This window comes from Tamandua tetradactyla, chromosome 5, assembly GCF_023851605.1.
Source record: "Tamandua tetradactyla isolate mTamTet1 chromosome 5, mTamTet1.pri, whole genome shotgun sequence".
Lineage (NCBI taxonomy): Eukaryota > Metazoa > Chordata > Mammalia > Pilosa > Myrmecophagidae > Tamandua > Tamandua tetradactyla.
In genome coordinates this window covers 111,083,502-111,107,432 of record NC_135331.1, presented here as the reverse complement: position 1 = coordinate 111,107,432, position 23,931 = coordinate 111,083,502, and the positions used below count along the sequence as shown (strand labels likewise).

General features: G+C 37.7%; 1 protein-coding gene across 2 annotated transcripts in view; it reads right to left on the bottom strand.

The window, feature by feature from the left end:
* Positions 1-460: 460 nt before the first annotated feature.
* Positions 461-23,931, bottom strand: part of EFHC1 (EF-hand domain containing 1) — a 78,052-nt gene continuing 54,581 nt past the window's right edge. The window contains exons 8-11 of one of the 2 annotated variants that reach the window (XM_077162060.1): positions 16,611-16,824; positions 16,073-16,220; positions 2,426-2,636; positions 462-711 (exon numbers count right to left, since the gene is read on the bottom strand). In XM_077162060.1, the coding sequence (XP_077018175.1) occupies positions 640-711; positions 2,426-2,636; positions 16,073-16,220; positions 16,611-16,824 (645 nt within the window). In that variant the 3' untranslated portion in view covers positions 462-639. Of the gene's footprint in view, positions 712-2,425; positions 2,637-16,072; positions 16,221-16,610; positions 16,825-23,931 lie in introns of both variants that reach the window. The other variant, XM_077162061.1, reaches the window with a different exon arrangement.

The window sequence follows — 23,931 nt, the reverse complement described above, 5'->3', positions numbered from 1 at the left end:
ATACCAACTAAGGAGCAGCCTTGGTTCTAGGAAGCAGTCCACACATATTTGATCACCAGGAGCTGGTACTCATCTTTTCCCTCCTATCTCAAGACCAGGTTCTCTAAAAACATCATTTTTATATCTTTTTTTTCCTACTCTTATCAAGAAATATATTTTATATCATAACCCAGTAAAGCACACACAATTGTAATGACAAGTTTCATGGAACAATACATACCTACTCTGATATTTTCTATTCTACTCTATTCCATTTTTTAAAATGCAGGTCTACTAATGGGTCTGGTATCATAGTTTGAAGAACATGGGACAGAAGGACAAGTGGCAGGAGTGGGTTGGAGGTTACAGGGTGGCCAGCGCCAACAGCCAGTACTGTGTGCCTATTTTCAATACCCCAAGTGATGCTTCTCCTAGCAAATTCTATCATTCCTCCTGCTCTTAATCATTCTCCACTCTTATCCCCAAAAAAGGCACCAATCTTTGATTCTATAAGATTCTATTTAATTTAGGCTTCAGTAGTAGTGAAATGTCAGAACCAAAAAAGAAATAGAACTCAGGAGCCCTAGGAAGAATACAAGGTATACTTCAAAGTGTAAGTCCAACCTAAAAAAATCATCTTGCATTCTCTCATTGGTCAGGTCAGTTTGAGAAAGCACGAACAAAGTTGTAGTAGTTGATCCTGCCGTCTTCATGAGAGCACATCCTGATTAACTGCAAAAGAGAGCAAAGAATAGTGAGACAACAGCCAGGGCTGCCTTCAGCTTAACTGCAGAGTGCTAATGCATAATGATTCTGGATGTCTGTATGCCAATTCAGTTTTTTTTTTTTGCATGGGCAGGCACTGGGAATTGAACCCAGGTCCCTGGCATGGCAGACAAGAATGCTGCCTGCTAAGCCACTGTGGCCTGCCCCCAATTCAGTTTTTATGTCCTCAGTTGATTCTGAAACAGTGCTATGAACCTGATAGGTCAAAATATTATCCCCATTTTACGCTTGAGACCAAAACACAGATGGAGTAAATGGCCTGCTCAAATTTTCAGGCCATCTGTATTTACAAACAGTGCTGTCATCTTCAAGTACTTCTAATTGTTTTTATATCCAAATACAAAACTGTCCACATAGGCTACATGGAGTAAGATTTAAAAGAGTAGGTTCCTGTTATCATAGCCTAACAGAAGAACCTAGCTATGTCATCACTCAAATCTTCCCCCTTAGAACCCATGAGTGGTAATAGGCACTTGGTAAGACATGCACAAATCTACCCTGCCCATCCCTCCTCCCCCACTTTCCACGAGCTGCTGTTCCTCTTTCTCATGCCATGTCACAGATGGAGCAAAGAACTTGAGAATCAAATGCTGGCATGCTGCCAGTCTGAGGTCTGAGAAGCTAAATGGGTGTTTGGCCATATGAACAATACCCTTCTATCTGCTCTCCCCCATTCCTACCAGTTGTTCCTGTCTATGAAAAAATCCTTGTCTCCAACTGATGGTTCTATAGCCCTAAACAAAAACTTTCCCTAAATGAGGCTTAACTTTTGAGCATCTCTTTTCCCCAAAAATCTTTATGAAAGTCTTCAGTGCCTTAGACATCGAGAATGTCTCAATGATAATAAGCCAAGTCTTACTGGCAACTGTGGGAGAGATTTTGTTCTAACTTCCAGGGTAACCCTGGTGAGAGGGGGGTTTAATGAGAAGGGGTACAGAGCACACTCTTCAATCACTCTTATGAAAATTCTGGGAGAACAATTTCCATGCCCTTCCTACATTTGCAGTTGACTGCTACCCTTATTGAGCAGACACCACTGCCCCTGGGCAGTTCTCACTTTCTTCCAGACTAGCCCTATTGATGGGCTGCCATGGGTACTGCTTAAAGGGCATCAAAGGCTGTCCTGCTCAATCAGCTTCTCTTTGAGTGTTCCCTTGGCAATTGCCCCTCCAGAATTCACCTCTGCTTCCCTCTTCCAGCCTTGACATCTTGGTCTACCAACCAGTCTGTGCTCTCTAGCCCAAAGCCCACTTAAAAAGAGATTATGTTTCCTGTCCTAAGATAGCAATTTAAAAAATATGCCAATCCCCCCCCAAAAATAAAAAAACAATATATATATATATATATATATGCCAATCCTAGAAACAGGGAAATTCCACAATCAGGATAGGAGATCTGATTTGAACACCCCAAATAACCCCAGTTAAAACAAAATACAAATCATTCCATTCTACATATGCAATCAGTAATTCTTAACATCATCACATAGATGCATGATCATTTCTTAGTACATTTGCATCGATTTAGGAAAAGAACTAGCAAAACAACAGAAAAAGATAGAGAATGTTAATATAGAGAAAAAAATAATAATAATAGTAAAAAAAAAAAAATACACATGTGCCTTTGGAGCTCAACCTTTCCAATCAAACCTTGTACTGACCTCCTTAACCAAGGAGTCATCAATTGGGACATTAAGAGATTCACAGATTTTAAAGAACATCTCCCTGTCCACAAATCCTGAAGCTTCCTTGTCATAAACTTGAAATGCGTCTTGAATATTTTCTTTACATGAATGATCTTTCAGTTGCTTCTGGATCATGTCTATTAATGCCTCCAGTTCCTGAGTGCTTGGAGGCTCTTCAGTTTGCTTGCTGTAGAGAAAGGAAGGAAATGACCGGACATGGTTTTTATTTGTGACGAATCTTATCTCAGTGACCAAAGGTCTCAGTTGGTGAAGACAGGGACGCTTCTAATGCAAACAGCTTTGACCCTGAACCTGCCCATTAACTAAACATCTCCCTGCATGGGCTGACTGATGCCTGATCTCCACATTAGTGTTTGAACTGCTCAGGCTCCCTTTCTGCCATCTGCTAAATCACTGCACCGCAAAGAGCAAAAGCTAACATCACCACTATCCCAAGTTTGCTGTTAGTGACAGTCACATGATTGTCTCTTAATGTTGTTGCAGGTCAATGTTACACCATTTAAATGTAAATTTAATGTCTGAGGGTTTGGGGTGTTTGTTTTTTTTTTTGTATTATAACCATTCAGCCAGGAATCTCTTGTAGTTTTAACATTCCCTCTCTCACTCACTCTGAATTTTATGAGAGGCCCTCTATGGAAGTAATGGGTGAGAAATTCAGGCTCAGTTTACTGAAATGAAGGGAGATTAGGAACCCAGAGCATTAGGAAGAAGATTTTTCCTTCAGAACACAGTCACAATTTGTAGAAGACTAAATTTTATTTACTCTGAACATAAAGGCATGTTGAGAAAATTAAAGAATTTTAGAGCTGAAAAAGACTTCCTCAAGTTTCACCTACCTAAATACTTTGGGAACAAAATGTGGCCCAAATAGATCAAAGTGAGCACTCTTCCCTTTTCCAATGATGAGGAAACAAACTTTAAGACCGTGGGGTTCATCCCAGACATCATGTCAGAGGCCAGAACAGAACTCATACCTCACTCCTTCAAGCATTCCCAACCACCTTTCACTGAATCCCTCTCCTTCTGTACCTTCAAGATGATCAATCCACCACAGTGTTTCTCTGCTTATTTCTTCTTGTATACAGTGTTCAAAAGGCTCACTATTCCAAATATACTTTTAGTTATTTTCCCTTTTTACCTACTGTTAACGCTTGTTGGGGGAGGTGTAAAGTGGAATAACCTTTCTGGAACAATTTGGAAACATGAAATAAAAGCCCAGCAGAGAATTTCAACTACTCAACCCTAAGGAAATAATCCTGGGTGGTATACAAAGATACATCCATAAGGCTATTTCCACCCAGCCTAAATGTCAACAACAACAACAGCAACAACAGGGAATTGCCTAAATAATTCACACTATAATCAGATAATATGATAGTGCTGCCATTGACAATGCTTCAGATAAGACTAGAAAGATATTGTTAGTGAGACAAGCAAAGCACAGAAGTACATAAAGAATGCTACCTTCAGTGTAAAAGTTGTGTGGGGAATAAGAATATATATTTAAATTATATTATGTAAAGAAATTTGGGAAAGATAGTCAAAAGACTAATGCAGGAGGAAGTTACCCATGGGGAGTGGAGAGTGAGAACTAGGTGGGAGCAAAACTTTTCACTAGTGCCTTCACATATATATGATCCACGTGAATGTAATACCTCTCAAAAAATTAAATGATCATTACTACCCAGGATAGTTCATGATATACAATCAAGTAAAAAGAGCTGATAAAATAATATTACAGAATTTCTTATTTTATATGCATATAAAAAAACAAAAATATTAGAAGTAGTCATCTTCGGGTTGTTTAAAAATCATTTTGCTGATTTCTATTTGTGTTTCCTAAATTTTCCCTCCCTGATTTTTTAAATTCTGGACACGTGGTACTTTTATAGTTAGACATGAACAATAAAATTTGTTATTAAAAAAACCCAGTATCTAAATGTTTTGGGCATTATTTATTATAGAAGCAGAAGATGTTAATCTATGGTGTGACTATAATCATATATACTAAATTTTGAATGACTACTGGGGAGCTATTTTAGTGGCAGAAAGCAGTCAAATCCCAATCTTCCATATATTCCCAGAAGTTAGAGCCATGGAACAAAGTTAAAATGTGATCACACAATCACTTTGGGAAACAGGATAATTCCTCTTTCCCTGAAGAAGCTAGATACCCATCCCCCCTTTGCATGATAGAGAAAATACCCATGGCATCTGCTGCCTTTGAGCAAGATGGAGTAAATTTACAGAAAGAATGCAACAGGTAGTACCTTTTAAGCCACAAGCCAAAGTTACAGCCCCAACTTTGTTTATTGCCAGGCTCAAGCCAAGGCTGCTCAGTAGAAGAGCTGCTAGTCCCATGAGTCCTTTGTTCTCATGGGTAAACAAAGGAATGCAGGGACTAGCTGGTTATCCCCAACAGGGACTATAGAATGGGAGGTAGCTGAGGTTCACAGAGAAGTCTCCCAACATGCTAGAGAGAACTCTGTGCCAAGCCCTCCTGTGCCCCACCTCTTTTTCCATAAAGGCAAATGTAAATTTTACAACCTAATTTCCCATAGGTAAGAGACATCAGTTTTCAGTCTGCTCTTATATTTTGCTATATGCACCCTGGCAAAGTCCTCCACTTAGCAAGTACTGAGTGGAAGTCACTGTTTTCTTAAAAAACAAACAGTTCGTGATCCTGTTCCTTCTTTCCTGTGGTACTTCTTTTTAGTGATAGACCTAATTCTTCGATACCAACGTGTCAGAACTTTAAAGTGTGGTTATTTCAATTGCAAAGAGTCAGTATCCACTGCCCAGCCTGACCTTAGCTCTTGATCCATGAACCAGAATCACCACTTGCCCCAAGGAAGGCAAACCTGTTAGTGCAGAGAATCACTTGCCCTGAGGGTTTCAGGTTGTCAGAAGTCTTTTCTGAAGAACAACTCGGCTATCCTGATGCTATTTTTCTGGTGAGAGGCATAGTAATAGCATTTGTAGCATGGGCTCTGGAATCTGACTGCATGATTCAAAGTCTCAGCTTTGCCACTTGAGGCTGCATGATCTTGAGTAAACAGCCTACCACTCTGAGGCTCAGTTTCTTTATCTGAGAGTTTTTAAGGGAAGCCACTTTCATAGAGGTTGTGAGAATTAAATGAGTTATTATATATAAAGCACTTAGTGCCTGACACATAGCAGACATGCAATAAATGTTAGCGTTTAACAAAATTCTTTTAGCAGTTCTGTAGAAATATTCATTCACTAATCTAACAGCTCTTGATTGAACATGTAAGGCTCAATGTCAGCTTTTGCAGAGGAGTAGAATAACCTGTTGAATATGACAAGGATCCTGTGAGGAGCTTGCTCTCCAATAGGGTTGGTAAAACACAGACTTAAAATCCCTAACAGAAGGGAAAAATTGACCAGTGCCATTTAAAAGAGTTGCAGAGGATGGGAGGACTAGTAAGTGCCAAATGAGGAAGTAGCATGTGACCTAGGCCTCACATCTGTGAGGGCTTGGACGTGCAGAAGGAAACAAAGGTATTGCCTAAGAAAAAGCATGAAGAAAGGCATGTTTGAGGGTGAGATAATAAACTTGCCTGTCTTGAGAGCAGAGTGGTGTGGAAAGGTGGGCTAGAACTCCAGGAAAGAGGGTCACTGGGAGCTACATTGTGATGGGTCTTGAATACCAGACTAAGAACTTCAGACTTTTATTTTTAAGTGACAGCCCCTTCTTAAAAGTGGTATGATGAATTCAAAGTCAAATTCCAGGATATTTGGTCTGGCAATAGTGTGTAATATGGGTTTAAGAAAGAGAGGGGGGTGGGTGGGAAAATGAGTTAGGAGCTATTGTAGAAGAGTCTTGATAAACAGAAATGGGAGTATGGCAGACCCCGGTGGTTACTTGCCCAATATCCATTTTCTCCTTCTTCATATTTGAGCCTTTATTTCATTTGGAGTAGTCATGTGATTGGCCCAGCCAATAAGACATAAGCAAAAGTTACTAGATGGAGCTTCTGGGAAAGCCCTTCAAAAATAGGAAAGACATAGTAAGATTGGTTCTTTGGCCATTTCCCCTTCTTCCTGGAATATAGGAATATAGATGCAATGCTGGAGATAGGACATTCATTTTGTAGCCACAGAGTGAAAAGCATGAGGACAAAGGCTGTTTGCTAAGGATGTCTGAGAAGAGAGATAGAAGTCAGGTCCCTGATAGAAGTCAGCCCTGAATTGCTAACTTCCAGACTTTGTATTACATGAGGAACATAAAACCTCCATTTAGTTAAGCTAATGATTATTTGCTTTTCCTGTTATTATGTAACAGGAAAATGCAACTCCTAACTAATAGAGTTCTTTACATTAGAAAGTAAGGATGAGAAGGAAAACAAGTTAGAGGCAAAAAAAAAAGAAAAAAAAGAGAGAGATTGTAGAATAAAACTAATGAACTTAGTAGCTTATTTGGATGTGGTACAAAATTGAAGGGGTCAAAAATATCTCTAATGTTTCAAATCAAGGAAAATGGGGCACTAATGTCATTTAAAGAAAGAGGGGAAATTAACATGTATTGATTGCTTTCTGTGAACCAGATACTATGCTGGTACTTTCCATATGTTATCATAATTAGTTGTTATTTCAACTTTATGAGACAGATAAACAGAAATAAGGAATAAAGAGCAGGTGGGCTGCAAAGCTGAACATGACAATGGTTTCATTTTTAGTTCTACAAAGTGTGAAGTGTTGGTGGTTCAGCTAAATGAAGATACACAGGAATGTAGGTATGATTCAGGAGAATGGTCAGGATGGAGAATGACTCATTTAGACAATATGAGATAAGATGGCAACTGTCAGAGGAGTTTAGAGAAGGCAAACAAGAAGGCCAAAAACAGGACCTTGAGAAATACTGACCTGATAGATAGGGTAGGAAAAAGATACAAAGCATGGGCTTTCAGAGAGGTAGAGAGGAAATTTCAAAAAGGGGATAGTAAAGAGCGATCAATACTGTATCTAGATTTAAAAAAAAAAAAAAAAGACGAAACACTAGACTAAGAAGTCAGCAATCCATGGCCCACAAACCCATCAGCCTGTTGCCTGTATTTGTAAATAAGGTTTAATTTTAACAGCCAAATCTATTCATTTAAGTGTTGTCATGCTGCTTTCACACTATAATCACAGATTTGAGTAGCTGCAACAGATGGTATGGCTCGCAAAGCTTACTATCTGCCCCTTTACAGAACAAGTTTGCTGACCCCTTCTCTAGACTATGAACTCCCTACTCTCATGTATTTGCCTAAACATTGATGATTAGGTCTGGTACATGGTGCAAGCTCAAATAGTGGCGAATTAATGAATAGATGAGAAGAGACCATTAGATTTGAGAACAGTGATGACTTTCAAGAAAGCAATTTATGAAGGCTATTTGCCAAGTTCTGGAACAGTCAAGAAGGAGGAGGTTACAAGCTAAAATAAAAGAATTAAATTTGGAGAAATAGGGGGCAACTTATTTCTGACAAAAGAAGATAAAGAGAAGATGGGTGATAGTCCAGAAACATCCTAAGGTGAAAGGTGGGAAAATTAAATAAGTGTACACTAGATGATTTACTCTCATATATGAGACCAATTCCAAAGCAAATGTGAAAAGCTTGGGGCTTAAAGAAAATGAAAAAAGAAATGAGAATATTTGGAGACCTCTATATAGAAGTGAAAAAGAGAAGATTAAAAGGATCATTGAGCAAGAAAGAAGGATCCTTTTGAAACTGAAAAGCACAAATGGGCATGTTAAAAGAACAAGAGGCGGGCCGCGGTGGTTCAGCGGGCAAGAGTGCTTGCCTGCCATGCCGGAGGACCCCGGTTCGATTCCCGGCCCCAGCCCATGTAAAAAAACAAACAAACAAACAAAATATAATAAAACAAGAAAATGTTTAAAGATGTTTCCCTTTAAAAAAAAAAAAAAAAAAGAACAAGAATAGTATACATGAATATGCGTGTGTTTATATATGCTACTCACATATATAGATTTGTGTAGAGGGGCGGGTTTATGACCATATCCTTAAGTCTGAGTTTGATATATTGCAATAAGGATCTAAAACCTCAAAAGAACTTCAGGATGAAATGAATAGTTAGTTAACGATACGCTAGTCTAATTTTCTGGTTCAGAGAAAACAAAAAGCTAACTCCAAGTTTATAACTGACACTTGACATAAAAAAGTACTCAGGAATTACAAGTACTCAGAATCTCTTTTCATTACTCAAGTAAAGGACTTGCATTTCCTTAGAATGGGGTTTTTTATCTGATGGGTAGAATTAGGAGCCAAAAACAGAATAGCCAGAAGACATAGAAAGTGTGCCACTTGGGTTTATAACATCTTCAAGCATTTTCTTTCACTTGTTTCTCTGCCCATTACAAGAGAACAGAGGGAAGGTGAGGATCAAAATGAGGATAGCTATGAATCTCTTAACCCTGAATTTAAATTTCATTTTATGAATCTCTTAATCCTGAATTTGAATTTCATTTTATTTTTACTGGTGTCTCATTCTAAGGGCTTCAATGATATCTTTTTCTTATTGCTAAATATAGGGGGAAAAAAGATGATTTTGCTGGCAGTATGCCAAAGTAATTTTCCAGTGTGTGTATCTGCACACACATGGGAAAATTACAGAAAAAAAAACTTTTGAAAAGTACTTGAATTATATGTACGGCTATGAATCTCAAGTTCCTGAATGCTGCCTAGGCCATCACACTGTGCTTCTATAGTCATTCACTCACCCACATTTCTGGACAGCTGCTATATTTCATTAGTTCTCAAACTTTTTCACATTTTAAACATCTCTGGAATTAGGTATATCTTGTATTCGATGGTGAATATCAATTGGCAAGTTTTTTATTTCTCAGTAGTAGATAAAATAATGCTATATCTTTATTTTCATTTTACTTTTATATTCCTTTAATTATATTCAATAAAAATAAGCATTTCACAACTACTTCTCCTCATAATTTCCAAAATCTTCTGCCCATCCTCATTCTTCCTATTGCACTACTACACTGAATATAATGAAACAATCAGAAGACGACCCCCATCTACCCACCACCACACCACAATCATATCTACCCATCCATCAGCATTCACACCCAAATCCTCTGCCTGTTACCAAGTATCAAGGTTCTCAAACTCCTGGATCCCTGGAAGTACCCAAGATGCTTTTGGGGCCCAGATGGTCAAAACTACTTTTATAATAACACTACGTCTTATTTACCTTTTTACTCTTGTTTTCTCACAAGCACCCAGGGGAGTTTTCCAAAGGTTACATGATGAGTGATATCACAACAGACTGAATACTGAGCCAGATATGAAAATGCAGCTATCTTCTATCAGGTTGGACATTAAAGAGATTTGCAAAAATGTAAAAAAATAAAAATGCTACTCTTCTCATTATTTTTGTTGTTGTTGTTTGGAAAAATATAGTTATTCCGCTAAAAATGTTATTTGTGTTAACATGAAATGGGTTTATTATGGTTCTTTTAAAATAAATTAACAAATATTTTTTATAATATCTTAGAAACATAATTTCTAATATAGTAAATATCAATAGATATAAACCATGTAAACAAAAATTCTTTGGGGTCCTAATTAATTAAGAGTATAAAGGTGCCCCAAGACCAAGAAATTTGGAAACTTCTGCCCTAGATGAATGATTGGTGCTTCTATGTATTGCCAATTTCTCCACTTGTATACTAAATGCCATCCCATCCCCTCTTACCTACTCCAGCAATTCTTCCTCTGTCTCCCACACTAGCAATGTTTCCCTCTCTACAGGATTACTCTCATTAGCATACAAACACACTGTAATTTTTTCTATCTTAAAAAAAAGGCAAAACAAAATTCTCTTGATTGTATTGCAGCTGTCAGCTACTGCAATATTTCTCCACTTCACTTTGCAAAAACTACCTCCAAAGAGACCTACTGGCCCAATTCCTCTCCTGACACCCTCTCTTAAATTCACATCAGTCAGGTTTTCCTACCACTCCTAAGGTCACCAATGCCTCTATATTGATAAAGGGTCAATTCTCAGTCCTCATCTTGCTTGACCTGTCAAAAGCATTTGACAGAGTGAATCACTCTCTCTTCCTCATGAATTTCAGTTATCACCATTTAGGTTAAAAAAAAAAAAACAGTACCTCAACAGCATCGTTAGAATTTCAGTTACTATCATATATTAACTGAATAATTGCAAAAGGTGTAAACTTCACTGCTAGCTCTTCAGTCCACAGATGACTGTGTAAATAATAGATATGTGTTATGGTCAGCGACCAATCATTACTTCTTTCAAAGTCTGTTTGTGATTGTTCACTGTGCATCTGTTATTCAGTTCATAAACTGGGTAACAGCAAAGCATGGAGTTGTGTTACCTCCTTATCCCAGAAGCAGAGGGCAGGCCTTCTGCCTCAATGTTCAAGAACAGTGACACCACCGCAGGGCTCTCAGATGCCTGGGGAATTGAGAAGAGCTTGGTCACCCTCTTTTTCTGGATACCACTGCCCCAGGCCTCAGAGAGGGTGGGCACTTTTCCTGGTGGCTGGGAAGACCCTGGGCACCACCCTACTGTTTTGAAGGGGTTGCACATGTGCCCTGGAAATGGCAGAGAGTTCAGGTGCCACCCAGATGCTTGAGGAGGGTGGGGCCGAGAACAAGGTGAGCTCCCCAATGCGGCAACCCTTATTCCAGTGTTTGCAGAGAGCAGGGCTGCTGCATAAGCCCTTAGAAAGGGTGGGGTTGCAGCTCTCTCAAGCCCCAACAAGGCTAAAACATCATTCTATAAATGACTCTCAGAATTTAATATCTAACGGAGCATGCCCTGCAGATTTTGGGGACTGTACGGGAACTTTAACTCCTGTTTTCCTTCCAATTTCTCCCTACGGAAGTGGGAACATTTATCCTATGACTACCCTTCGTTTGTATTTCGTTTGTATTTAACTTGTTCTAAGTTTCACAGGTCCACAGCCAGAGGAGAATTTTGCCTTAGGACAAACCATGCCTGTAGCTGATTTTGATGAGATTTTATACTGTTTTTTATTTTGTATTGTATTTGTATTGTTATGAAATGGTTTAAGGCTTTTGTGATGTTGTGATGGAATGAATGTATTTTATATATGGAAGAACATGTCTTTTTGGGGTCCAGAGGGTGGAGTATACTGATTTGAATGTGTTATGTACCCAGAAAAGTCATGTTCTTCTAATCTAATCTTGTGGGGGCAGATATATTATTGAGTGAGACCCATTGAGTAGGTTATTTCCATGGAGTTATGACCCCACCCATTCAAGGTAGATTCTCTCTCTTTAAGAGAGAGAGAGATTTTGGAAGGGACACAGGAAGCTCAGACATAATGCCCCAGGAGATGCTAAGGAAGGACCCACAGGAGCTGAGTCATTTTGAAACCAACTTAGGAGAAAAGGGCCAGCAGACGTTGATATGTGCCTTCCCATGCGACGAGAAACCCCGGACATGATTGGCTTTTCTTGAATGTAAGTATCTTCTTGATGCTTTAATTTGGACATTTTAATGGCCTTAGAACTATAAATTTATAACCTAATAAATCCCATTTGTCAAAGCCAATCCATATATGGCATATTGCATTCTGGCAGCATTTGCAAACCAAACCACCAACAAAGATGAAATTACATCAAAGAAACAAAAAAACAATTAATGGTGGAAGTGAAATTTGAATCAAAAGTAAATGGTGGACAGAAGGAAAGCTAGAGGATAAAAACTGGTACTGTATAACTTACCAAAACCTAGAGCAGATGATGATGGTAGTTTATCATAAAATGTAAGAAAGCTTTACATGGACTAGAACAACTGTCACTATTACAAAGAGTTAATAATGGGATGGTACATGGGGAAAAAATACAACTAATGCAAACTCAGGTCTATAGTTAACAGTAATATTGTAATATTCTTTCATTAATTGTAACAAATACACTATACCAAAGCCAAATGTCAATGATAAGGGAGGAGTATCAGATTTTTTTTTCTTTTCTTTTCAGAAGAAATGCTGCTCTAATTTGCTGGCTGCTGAAATGCAACACACCAGAGACAGATTGGCTTTTAATAAAAGGGGATTTATTTCATTAGTTCATCAGAGGAAAGGCAGCTAACTTCCATCTGAGGTTCTTTCTTACATGGGAAGGTTCAGGGTAATCTGCTGGTCTTCTCTTCAGGCCTCTGGGTTCCAACAACTTTCCCCCAGGGTGATTCCTTTCTGCATCTCCAAAGGCCTGGGCTGAGCTGCGAGTGCTGAGATGAGGTATGCCAAGCTACTTGGGCTGTGCTACATTGAGCTCTCTCATTTAAACACCAGCCAATTAATTCAAACGTCATTCATTGTAATAGGCACGCCTCCTAGCCGACTGCAGATGTAATCAGCAACAGATGAGGTTCATGTACCATTGGCTCTGTCCACAGCAACAGAACTAGGTGCCTTCACCTGGCCAAGTTGACAACTGAATCTAACTACCACAAATGGGAATGCTCTTACATAGATTGTGGTGGTGAATGCATAACTATGTGATTATACCAGGAGCCATTGATTGTACCCTTAGGATGGATCGTATGGTTGAATAAAACCGTTTTTTTTTTAATGTAAATGGTGGAAAATAGTTGACTGTTGAATGTTGACACTACTGCCATTCAAGAGTATGCAGCCAGAGGAATGTGGTGAAAGAGAACTCATCAGCATAAATGAGGAAAGTGGCTGTGATGGAAAGAATGAAGATGTCCCAGAGGAAGTACACTGGCAAAAAGCTTCATGTTAAAAGAATTCTCAGAGATGTTTCATGACAATAAAAGCAAAAATAATGAAATGTTTGTAATTGATCCAAACGTAGAAAAGAATGTGAGAATTTGCTAAGACCTAGAAAACATGCTCATTCCATTTTAACAAGAAGGCAAGTTCTATTCAAACCAGTCTTAGATAAGTCTGACAGAGAAATTAAACACTTTAATTCTTAATGTTTCCAATGATTTAAATTATAATCTACTGAAAAGATATGTTTTACTATTTTTTTCATTTTCTTACATATTTATAACCAAAGGAGACTTTTTAAATGTTTTGACAAATATTTTAAAACCATAGAACAACAGTAAATTTTCCCAATGATTATTAAGATTGTTTTGCATGGTTTTAGCTTGGAAAATTGTTTTTACAATCCCATATTACCAAGCAAAGGGAGGATGCCTGTATTTCTTTTATCCATGATACCACACTTACTTGGTTTTCTTCCTGACTCACAGGCTGTCCTTCTCAGTCTCCTCTTCTCAATTTTTTTAGTATTGGAGGACCACAGAACTCAGTCCTTGGAGCCCTACTCTTCTTTATTTACACTGACTTCCTTAGTGATTCCATCCACTCTTATGGCCTAAAATATCAACTATATGCCAAAAACATATATCATTCAACAGCCTGTTTGACATCTCTACTTGGAAATTGTTTAGTTTGGAGGCTGTATGTGCCCAGAAAAGATCATGTTCTTTTAATCCATTCTTGTGGGTGTAGACCTATTTTAGGTAGGACCTTTTGATTAGTTATTTCAATTGAGGCCTGCCCCAGGGTAAGTCTTAATCTTCCCACTGGAGTCCTTTAGAAGAGGATAAAAGACAGTAAAAGCCCAGAGAAGTTTAGAGAAAAGCTCCGGAGAAGCTAAAAGAAGACCCACAGAAAACAGTGAGGAAGACACTAAAGCCAGAGGCTGAAACCAGTAAGACCCAGGGGAGAAGCACCAGCGGATGCTGGCAAAGTGCCTTCCCATGTGATGGAGGTGTCCCAGATGTCAGCAGCCTGTCTTCAGAGTCCAGGTATCATCCTGTTGATGCCTTCAGTTGGACATTTGCGTGACCTAAAAACTGTAAATTGTAATTTAATAAATCCCATTGTAAAAGCTACCCATTTCTAGTATAATGCATTCTGGCAGCTTTAACCAGAACAGATGTCTAATAGACATCTTAATCCTAGATTATCCAAAACTGAAATCCTGATCTCTCTCTACCTCCTGCAACAACACAACAAAAAATGTTTCTCTACCCACAGTCAACATCTTCCCCAACTCAGTTGATGGCAACTCCTTCCTTCCAGTTGCTCAGGCCAAAAAAACTTGGAGTCATCCTTAACTCCTATCTTTCTCTCACATCCCCTATATAATGTCTGGAATCCTATTAGTGCTGCCTTCAAAATATATCCAAAGTCAGACTACTTCTCACCATATCCACCAATACTGTACTGGTCCACGTACCATCATCTCTTGCCTGGATTACTGCAATATTCTCTTAACTAATCTCCCTTCTAATCTATTCTTAACACAAAAGCCATGACAATCCTTTTAAAACATATATCAAATCTTTTCACTCCTCTGTTTAGAACTTCCCAATTACTCTCCCATTTCAATCAAAGAAAAGCCAACATCCTCCCAAAGACCAACTAGATCCTACATGATCTGGCCCCTTGTCAATTTTCTGATTTCATCTACTAGTCCTCTTTATCTCACTCAATACACTCCAGGCACACTCACTGGCCTACTTTTTGTCAATGTTATTTGAATACTCTAGGAATACCATCACCTAGGGTTTTGCACTCACCATTTTGTCTTCCTGGAAAGCTCTTTATCCAGATAGATACATAGCTACCTACTTTTACCTTCAAGTGTGCAATCAATGTCACCTGTTCAAAGAGGCCTACCTAATTCAATTGTGTCCTTCCTCCATTCCTCCAGAAACCATTATCATTCTTATTTTGCTCCATTTCCCCATGGTTTTCATTACTTGATATAGTGTTATATTTGATCCTGCCAAAAAAATGTCCCCCAAGAAACTGAGAATTTGACCTTATTTGGAATGAAGGTATTTGAAGACATAATTAAATTAAGGATCTTGAGATAAGATAACCTTAGACTTAGGTTGGGCCCTAAAAGACAGGTATTCTTATAAGAAAAAAGAGAGGGAGATTTGATACTCAGACACACAGAAGGGAAGCCAAATGAAGACAGAGGCAGAGACTGGAGTTATGCAGCTAAAACCAAAGAATGTCAGTGATTGTCAGCAGCCACCAGAGCGAGAGCAGAGGCATGGAATGGATTGTCCCTGAGTTTCCAGAAGAAGCAATCCCTGACAAGCCCCTGATTTTGGACTTCTAGTCTCCAGGACTATGATAGAACAAATTTCTGTAGTTTGAAGCCACCAAGTTTGTGGCAATTTGTTACAGCAGCCCTAGGAAACTAATATACTGTATAATATACTTACCTGTGTTTATTGTCTCTTTTCTTGCTGCTTAGAAGGTCAACTCATGTGGACAGCAACTTCTAGTCTATTTTGCTTACTAATAAAAGCTCAAGGATATAATGACAGTATCTGATATATAGTAGGCATTCAATAATTATTTGTAAACAAATGAAGTTGAAAAAGTTTTAAATTACTAGTTTCTATATAGTCCCAGTGAAACTTTTGTGTGTGTCTATAAACTCCCACTTGGTGAGGGAAATCTGAAAGTCTGAACTGTGATTACCTATTGTTAAGAACTATTCCATGAATACCTAATATATACCAAAGCCAAAATGGACCTTAGGCAGTCAAACATACTTTTCCAATTCTGGCGCAGGAGCCTCTTGCTTTCGGAAATGGTTCTGAACTGACAAGAGTGCTTCCGGTGAATATTGGGCAGCATTGCCCTCCATATATTTCAAAACATACTCATCAACATCAAGGATGACAAACCGGTGGCCAAACACTGGGGAGAAGGTAATAATGCATTTAGTTTGGTTATGTTTCTTTCATGCAATCAGAAGTTAAGTAATATTGACCCTCCAATGATAAGTTCATAGATATACATTTGTTACCCCAACTAATGACTCCCAATAGCTCTATAAACTAATAAACAGCAAGCTGCTCAGTGTTTAGGAAGCTTGGTGTCTACATTTATAGCTAGCAAATGCAATCAATAAAGTTTAATTGATAAAAAGAAGATTAAGACATTGTACCATGTATTTAAAAATACTATCTTTATCACTACTGGAATATAGCCCAATTGCTTCTTATAAGAGTTAAATAAATTAAATTCCAACTAACAAGAATCCATTCACTTGGCTAATATGAAAGTCTGAACTGTGTTTAGACTTACCCTCAATCACAGCACCAATGAAGAAGTCACCAGGGCCATAGTAGCTAGGGTTGTCCACCAAAGAGAATGGTTTAACAACTTTAGTCCTGCCAAGGTACTTGCCCCCAATGATGCCAGAATTTCGAACTGGAGGCTCAAAGATACTGATCATGTCTGTGGCTAGAAAATAAGAGAAGATGAATCGGCGGTCTTTGTCTTCTGGGATAGGGGATTCCTAAAAAGGTGAAGAAAAGAGGATAATCAGGAGATGAAGGTCCATAATCTACCCAGATTCTGCAAACTCAAGTGCCTATAGGGGCCAGGTATTTAATATAAGTGAAGCAAACAGGATTAGGAAGTCAATAGGTATGTGGGCACCCTGATGGCCCATAAAGGACATGCCTCAACTAAAGGTGCAGCCCTAACTCAATTTCAGTGGACTGTTATTTTGTGGGAATATAAGCCCACAACCAATATTCCTGGATCTTCCAGTTTTAAAAATGGATTACTACTGCCTGATTTTAAAATGTTGACACAAACTTTTTGAAGCCCCACGATGGCCAAACAGAACACATATATGGACAACATTCCACGCACAGGCAACCAGTATGAGATCTCTTGGTTGACATTATGCTCAATTTCGTGGACACTAAGAAAATTATTCAAGGTTTAATTCTTTAAACATATCCATTTATATACATATTTTTAAATTGAGTTGGGAGGAATAAGAGTAATAAAAAGTCATAGGATTAAAGTGATGCTGAGAAACTATCTTCTAGACAAGGCTTTCCCTAAATCACATCACTGAGATTGATCATACAACCCTTTGAGAATTTCCTGATTAACCAAATCTTAATTCAGACATGTTTATTTCTGACTAAAATCCTCCCATTTTGCAACTTCAGCACATATCTTCTTGCACAGACCACAGAAATATTTGTTTAATGACTTCTCTTATAATGAAGAAACTCATTAGGTTTCTTCTCAGTAAAGTAATTTCTTTATATCATTCCCTAATCGGTCTTAATTTTTTTTTATTTGACATGCCTACAAATTTAAAAAATACCCATAATACAGTTAATATAAATGAATTACATGACTGCTCTGCTCTCAGACCTCCAAACAATTCCCATCATACTGAGAATAAAATACAAAGTTCTGAGCAGGGCTACAGGCAGGGGTGTAACAAGACAGTTGAGGGATTCCAGGAAGGGTGAAAAGACTCTCAGCTTAAGTCAGCATCTCTATAGGAGGGTTCTCAGAATGCAGCATTTACTCTTATAGCTAAATGACCAGAAGTTAGTCACATGACCACACTCAGCCACAAGGATAGCTGAGAAATATAATCTTTATTCCAGATGCCAGTGCACACAGATAAAACTTGATATTCTGCTGCTTAAGAAAAGGGAAAGAATAGAAAAGTAGGCAAACAATCTCTTACTACAGTACCAAGTAAAGGTACAGTATTTTGAGTTCTGAAATGCATATAACTGTTAAATGTGTGCTGAAAGATCAATGAAGAGAAGAGTAAATGAAGGAATGAATGATAAGGGGTGCAGAGAACCAAATTAGAACTACGGGATACAGTGGTGCTATAGGGGGTATTATGAAGGGAGATAGAGAGCAAAGAGAAAGCAAGAGGAAAGTGGGAACAAGCATAGGTAAAACCCCTGAGTTAGAGATCCCTTAAACTCACCAAATTTCCCTTTAAAAAGGCTTTACGAAAAATAATTTAATACAGTTTATATTAGTTTTAAAGTGATATCACAGGATATTTTGTAGAGAAAAAAATTCCTGCAGAACCCTACCTCTGTAATTTAAGAATTATTTTCATTGTTTCATGTTGTCTGTTTAGAAATATTGATAGATATATATAAGTAGGGAAATAATTTTTATATGATTATAATCAATACATTAAGAATTTTCTGGTCTGTTCTACTTTTATCACCCTTTGAAAAACACTAAATTTTATATATACATTATATATAAAAAAAAAAAATATATATATATATATATATGCTTTTTTGGCATGGGCAGGCTCCAGGAATCAAACCTGGGTCTCTGGCATGGCAGGCAAGAATTCTGCCACCGAGCCACCATTGCACCACACAACACTCATAATTTTATATCATCGTATTTATAATTTTATGACTTATATATAATTTTAGGTCACTATGTTTTTTCTATTTGGGATACATTCCACATATGAGGGAATAACTGAATAAGAAGCTTGTCAAATTATATATGTGTATATATACTGCATTTTTATCTAACGATTTTCATTGACTAGAATCTTTGATACTGCAATCAAAGAAATGTTCCCTTTGTAACCCATATGCTGATTAACTGGTCCCTGAAAGCCAAGAGAACTAGCTGATTAGAAGCCCTGGATGTGTGTCCTGGCTCTTCATTTCTCTGAGCCTTGTTTTCTTTTTTTTTTTGGCATGGGTAAGCACTGGGAATTGAACCCAGGTCTCCGGCATGGCAGGCAAGAACTCTACCTGCTGAGCCACCGTGGCCCGCCCGAGCCTTGTTTTCTTCAACAACAAAACATAATGAGTGATTTGAATTTTTAAAAAATCTTTTATTTAAATGTTAAAGTACAGTCATAGATTTACAACTAGATAAAATATTACAAAGCAAAACCACCCACATAACTACCACCAAGGTGGAGAAAAGAAACATTGCCAGTTCCCCAGAAGGCCCTTGTGCTCCCTTCCAAACTCCTTTCCTGCTCCCTGCTCACTTGTAACACTAGAGATTAGTTTTGTCTGTTCTGAGCCTTATATAAATTGAATCATGAAGTGAAAAAAAAAGACAGTTGGGGAGAGTAGGAATCTCTATAGGAGGGTTCATCCTCTGGCAGGATGATTTTTTTTTTAACTGAAGAAAAAAACTCTTCAAAATTTTTAAATTTTAAATTAAGTTTAGACTTACAGAAAAGTTAAAGAAATCATATAATTCCCATCTACCCCTCCCAAACCTTCCTCTAATATTAACATCATACATAACCACATACAATGACCAAAACCAGGTAAATAACACTGGTACTGTATTATTAAGTAAATTGTCCTTATTCAAATTTCACCTGTTTTTCACTAATGTTCTTCACTTCCGTTTCAATCCTATCCAGGATCCCACATTGCATATAGTTGTTATTTCTCTGTAGTCTCCTCCAGTCTTTCTTTATCTTTAATGATCTTGACATTTTTGAAGAGTATTTTGTTAAATGTCCCTCATGCATCTCATTTTTGCATTTTTGGAAAAATGTCACAGAAATTATTGTGTCCTTTTCAATGCATCATACCAAGAGGTTCACTATGTTGATAACATCTTATTACCGATAATGCAGTGTTAAATGCCACCTTTCAAACTTTATTTTTTGTTTGTCAACATTTGAATATTGACCTTATGGAATATAGATTCTTTTTTATTTTCTACATATATTATCATTAATTTTGAATGGCAGCTTTATTTCTTGATTTTCAATCCCTTTATCTTTCTATTTTCTTTCTTGTCTAATTGCTCGGATAGGACCTCCAATACGATGTTGAACAGAAGGGATGATAGAGAGGTTCTTGCCTTGTTCCTAATCTCCAAGAGTACACTTTCAACATTTCATCATTACTTATGCTGTTTACAGGAGGAATTTGGAAGATATCCTTTATCAGGTTAAGGAAACTACCTTCTATTCTCTGTTTACTAAGATTGCTTTTTTTAAAACCATAATTGGAGGAATTCTACCAAATGCTTTTCTGCACCTAATTTTTCTCTTTTATTCTGTTAACATGTCGACTTTTCAAAACAGAAATTGACTTTATTTTTTTTTTTTATTTTTTTTTTTTTTTAGGGAGGAAAGGAAGGAAAGACAGAGAAGGAAGGAAGGATGGAAGGGAAACATTTTTAAACATTTTCTTGTTTTATTATATTTTGTTTGTTTGTTTGTTTTTTACATGGGCTGGGGCCGGGAATCGAACCGGGGTCCTCCGGCACGGCAGGCAAGCACTCTTGCCCGCTGAGCCACCGCGGCCCGCCCGACTTTATTTTTATTGCTTCTAGTTCTCTTCTGGAATTTCCGATCTTATCTTTTTTCTTCTTCAGCATAGTAGATACAGACTTTTTTGGGGGGTACATGGTCTGGGACTCCCACATGGAAGTCAGGATTTTTTTAAGTTTGAATTTATAACACAAATATTTGAAGTCCATATAGATCAATTTCTACTGTCAATTGTTTCTGCTCATTTTCCTTCATATTACTTTGCCTTGGTCTGGGCATTGTACTAATATTGTTTTCTTGAGTGAGTGACATTGTATTTTTTTATTGTGGTAAAAATATGTATAATAAAAAATTTGCCATTTTAATCTTTTTAAATTTTTTTCTTTATTAAAGAAGTGCATTTACAGATTAATCACGTGTAAATACAGGATTGCCATTAGTAACAGCTTGTACTGGTGTGAAACATCGTAATAACTGTACTGTTAATTATAGTCCATGATTAGTTTAGGAGTCACTGTTTTTGTAGCGTAGTTCCATGGATTTTTTTGGGGGGGGGAGGGAGGTGCATGGTCCGGAATCAAACTCAGGTCTCCCACATGGAAGGCGAGCATTCTACCACTGAACCACCCATGCGCTCCCTCCATGGACTTTTTTCAAAATGTTTATTCTATTACAATATATACAATCTAACATTTCCCCTTTTAGTCATATTCTGATATTTCAGTGCTGTTAATTATATTGACATTGATGTGTTACCATCATGACTATTCATTACCAAAACATTTCCATCATTCCAAACAGGAACTCTGTACATTTTAAGCCTAACTTCTCATTCCCTATCCCACCCCATCCCCTGATAACCTATCTTCTGGATTTTACTCTATGAGTTTGATTATTCTAATTGTTTCAAATCAGTGAGATCATACAATATTTGGTTTTTTGTGTCTGGTTAGTTCACTCAACATGACGTCTTCAAGGTTCATCTATGTCCTATATATCAAGACTTCATTCCTTTTTGTAGCTGAATAATATTCCATTGTATGTATATATCACATTTTATTTATCCATTCATCAGTTGATGGACATTTGGGTCATTTTCATCTTTTGGCAATTGTGAATAATGCTGCTATGAATACCGGTGTGCAAATATCTGTTCAACTCTCTGCTTTGAATTATTTTGGGTATATATCTAGTACTAGGATTGTAAGGTCATATGGTAGTTCTATACTTAGCTTTCTGAGGAAGTGCCAGATTGTGGCTTCCAGAGTGGCTGCATCATTTACATCATCACCAGCAATGAGTGAGTATTCCTATTTCTCCACATCTTCTCCAGCACTCGTTATTTTCCATTGTTTTTTTAAAACAGTAGTCATTCTGATGGGTGTGAAATGGTATCTGCATTTTCCTACTGGCTAATGATTTTAAGCATATTTTCATGTACTATCTGGCCATTTGTATATCTACTTTTACCCTGTATTCTGATTTATATAAGTCCTAACCAGATCAGTTTCATTCATATCTCTAACTTAAGTCCGATCTCTATTTCAGCTTCTTTAACAGTTGCTATATATCATACAGATACCCGAAGTTACAGGGAACTATCAAGTTATACACGAAAGAGCATATTATCTCAGAATTTATAGATAACAGTTAAAACTCAGGAATAAATGCAACTGTTCTAAGAGCTTACACTCTAAGAACCTTGATAATGAGCTTATTGACAATTTCTACTCCTTAATCATCAATTGCCCAATCTCTGCCCACTTTCTATATCCTGATAACTTATGCAATCAAATTTAATTCTCAGAGTTTGCTCATTACAGTTAGTTTATATTATTGATAACATACAGTATTTATCCTTTTGTTTCTGGCTTATTTCACTCAACATAATGTCCTCAAGTTTCATTCACTCCCCTTTGTTGCAGGCTGGGCTAGTTAGCAAGCTGCTGGAATGCGACATACCAGAAATAGAATGACTTTTCAAAAAGGAATTTTATAAGTTAGAAGTTTACAGAAGTGAAAACGTCCAACTTAAGGCACCCACAAGAGGTTACCTTCATTCAAGAAAGGCTGATAGATCAGGAACACCTCTGTCAGCTGGGAAGTCACATGGCTGGCATCTGCTGGTCCCTTGCTCCTGGGTGCTGTTGCTGTTGGCCTCTATTCCTGTGGGAGTTTCTCACTTTGCTTCTCTAGGGCTGGCTTTCATTTCTTGGCTTCCCTTGGCTCTCTCCAGGTTCTGGCTTGCTTAACATATCGTGGTGATGTCTACTGGGCTCCAAGCATCTCCAAATATTAGTGTCTCTGTTCTCTGAAACAACTGTTCTCCAAGTGTCTACATGTGCTCTGTCAGCTCTGAGGCTTCTGTTGTTCCTAGCTCCCTCCAAAATATTTCCTCTTTTGAAGGATCCTAGTAAACTAATCAAGACCCACCTGGAATGAGTGGAGTCACACCTCCATCTAATCAAAGGGTCACACTCACAATTGGGCATGCCACATCTGTGTGGGGATAATCTAATCAAAAGATTACAGCCTACAGTATTGAATCAGGATTAAAAGAAATGGCTGCCCTTCAATATTGAATCAGGATTAAAACATGGCTTTTCTGGGGTACATAATATTTTCAAACTGTCACACATGTCTCACTACTTCATTCCTTTCAACAGCCAGACAATATTCCATCATATGTATGCACCACAGTTCGCTCTTCTGCTCATCAGTTGATGTACCGTTGGACTGCTTCCATCCATTGGCAATTGTGAGCAATGCCACCATACACACAGTGTGCAGTTGTCTATTTGTGTCCCTGCTTTCAGATCTTCCAAGTATATACCCAGTTACTGAATTACAGTATCATATGGCAACCTTACACTTAGCCTCCTGTGGAACTGCCAAACTGCCCTCCAGAGGGGCTGTGCCATTCTACTTTTCTACCAACAGTGAATAGTTATATCTCTTTCTCCACATCTTCTCCAGCACTTGTATCTGTCTATTTATTTTTTTGAACAGTTTTATTCACATACAATATAATCCATCCTAAGTGTATAATCAATGACTCCTGGTATAACCACATAGTTATGCATACACCACCACAATCTATCTGAGAAAAATTCATTCCTTCTGCAAAGGAAGAAAAAAATAAGAAAAAGAAAAAAAATTCGCATATCCCTCTCCCAATATCCCCCTCTTATTGACATTTAGTATATTGCCTTTGTTACAATTAATGAAAGAATATTACAGAGTTACTGCTAACTAACTATAGACCCTACTTTGGATTAATTGTAATTTTTCTACATACCATCCCGTTTTTAACACCTTGCAATGCTGACATATATTTGTCCTTGC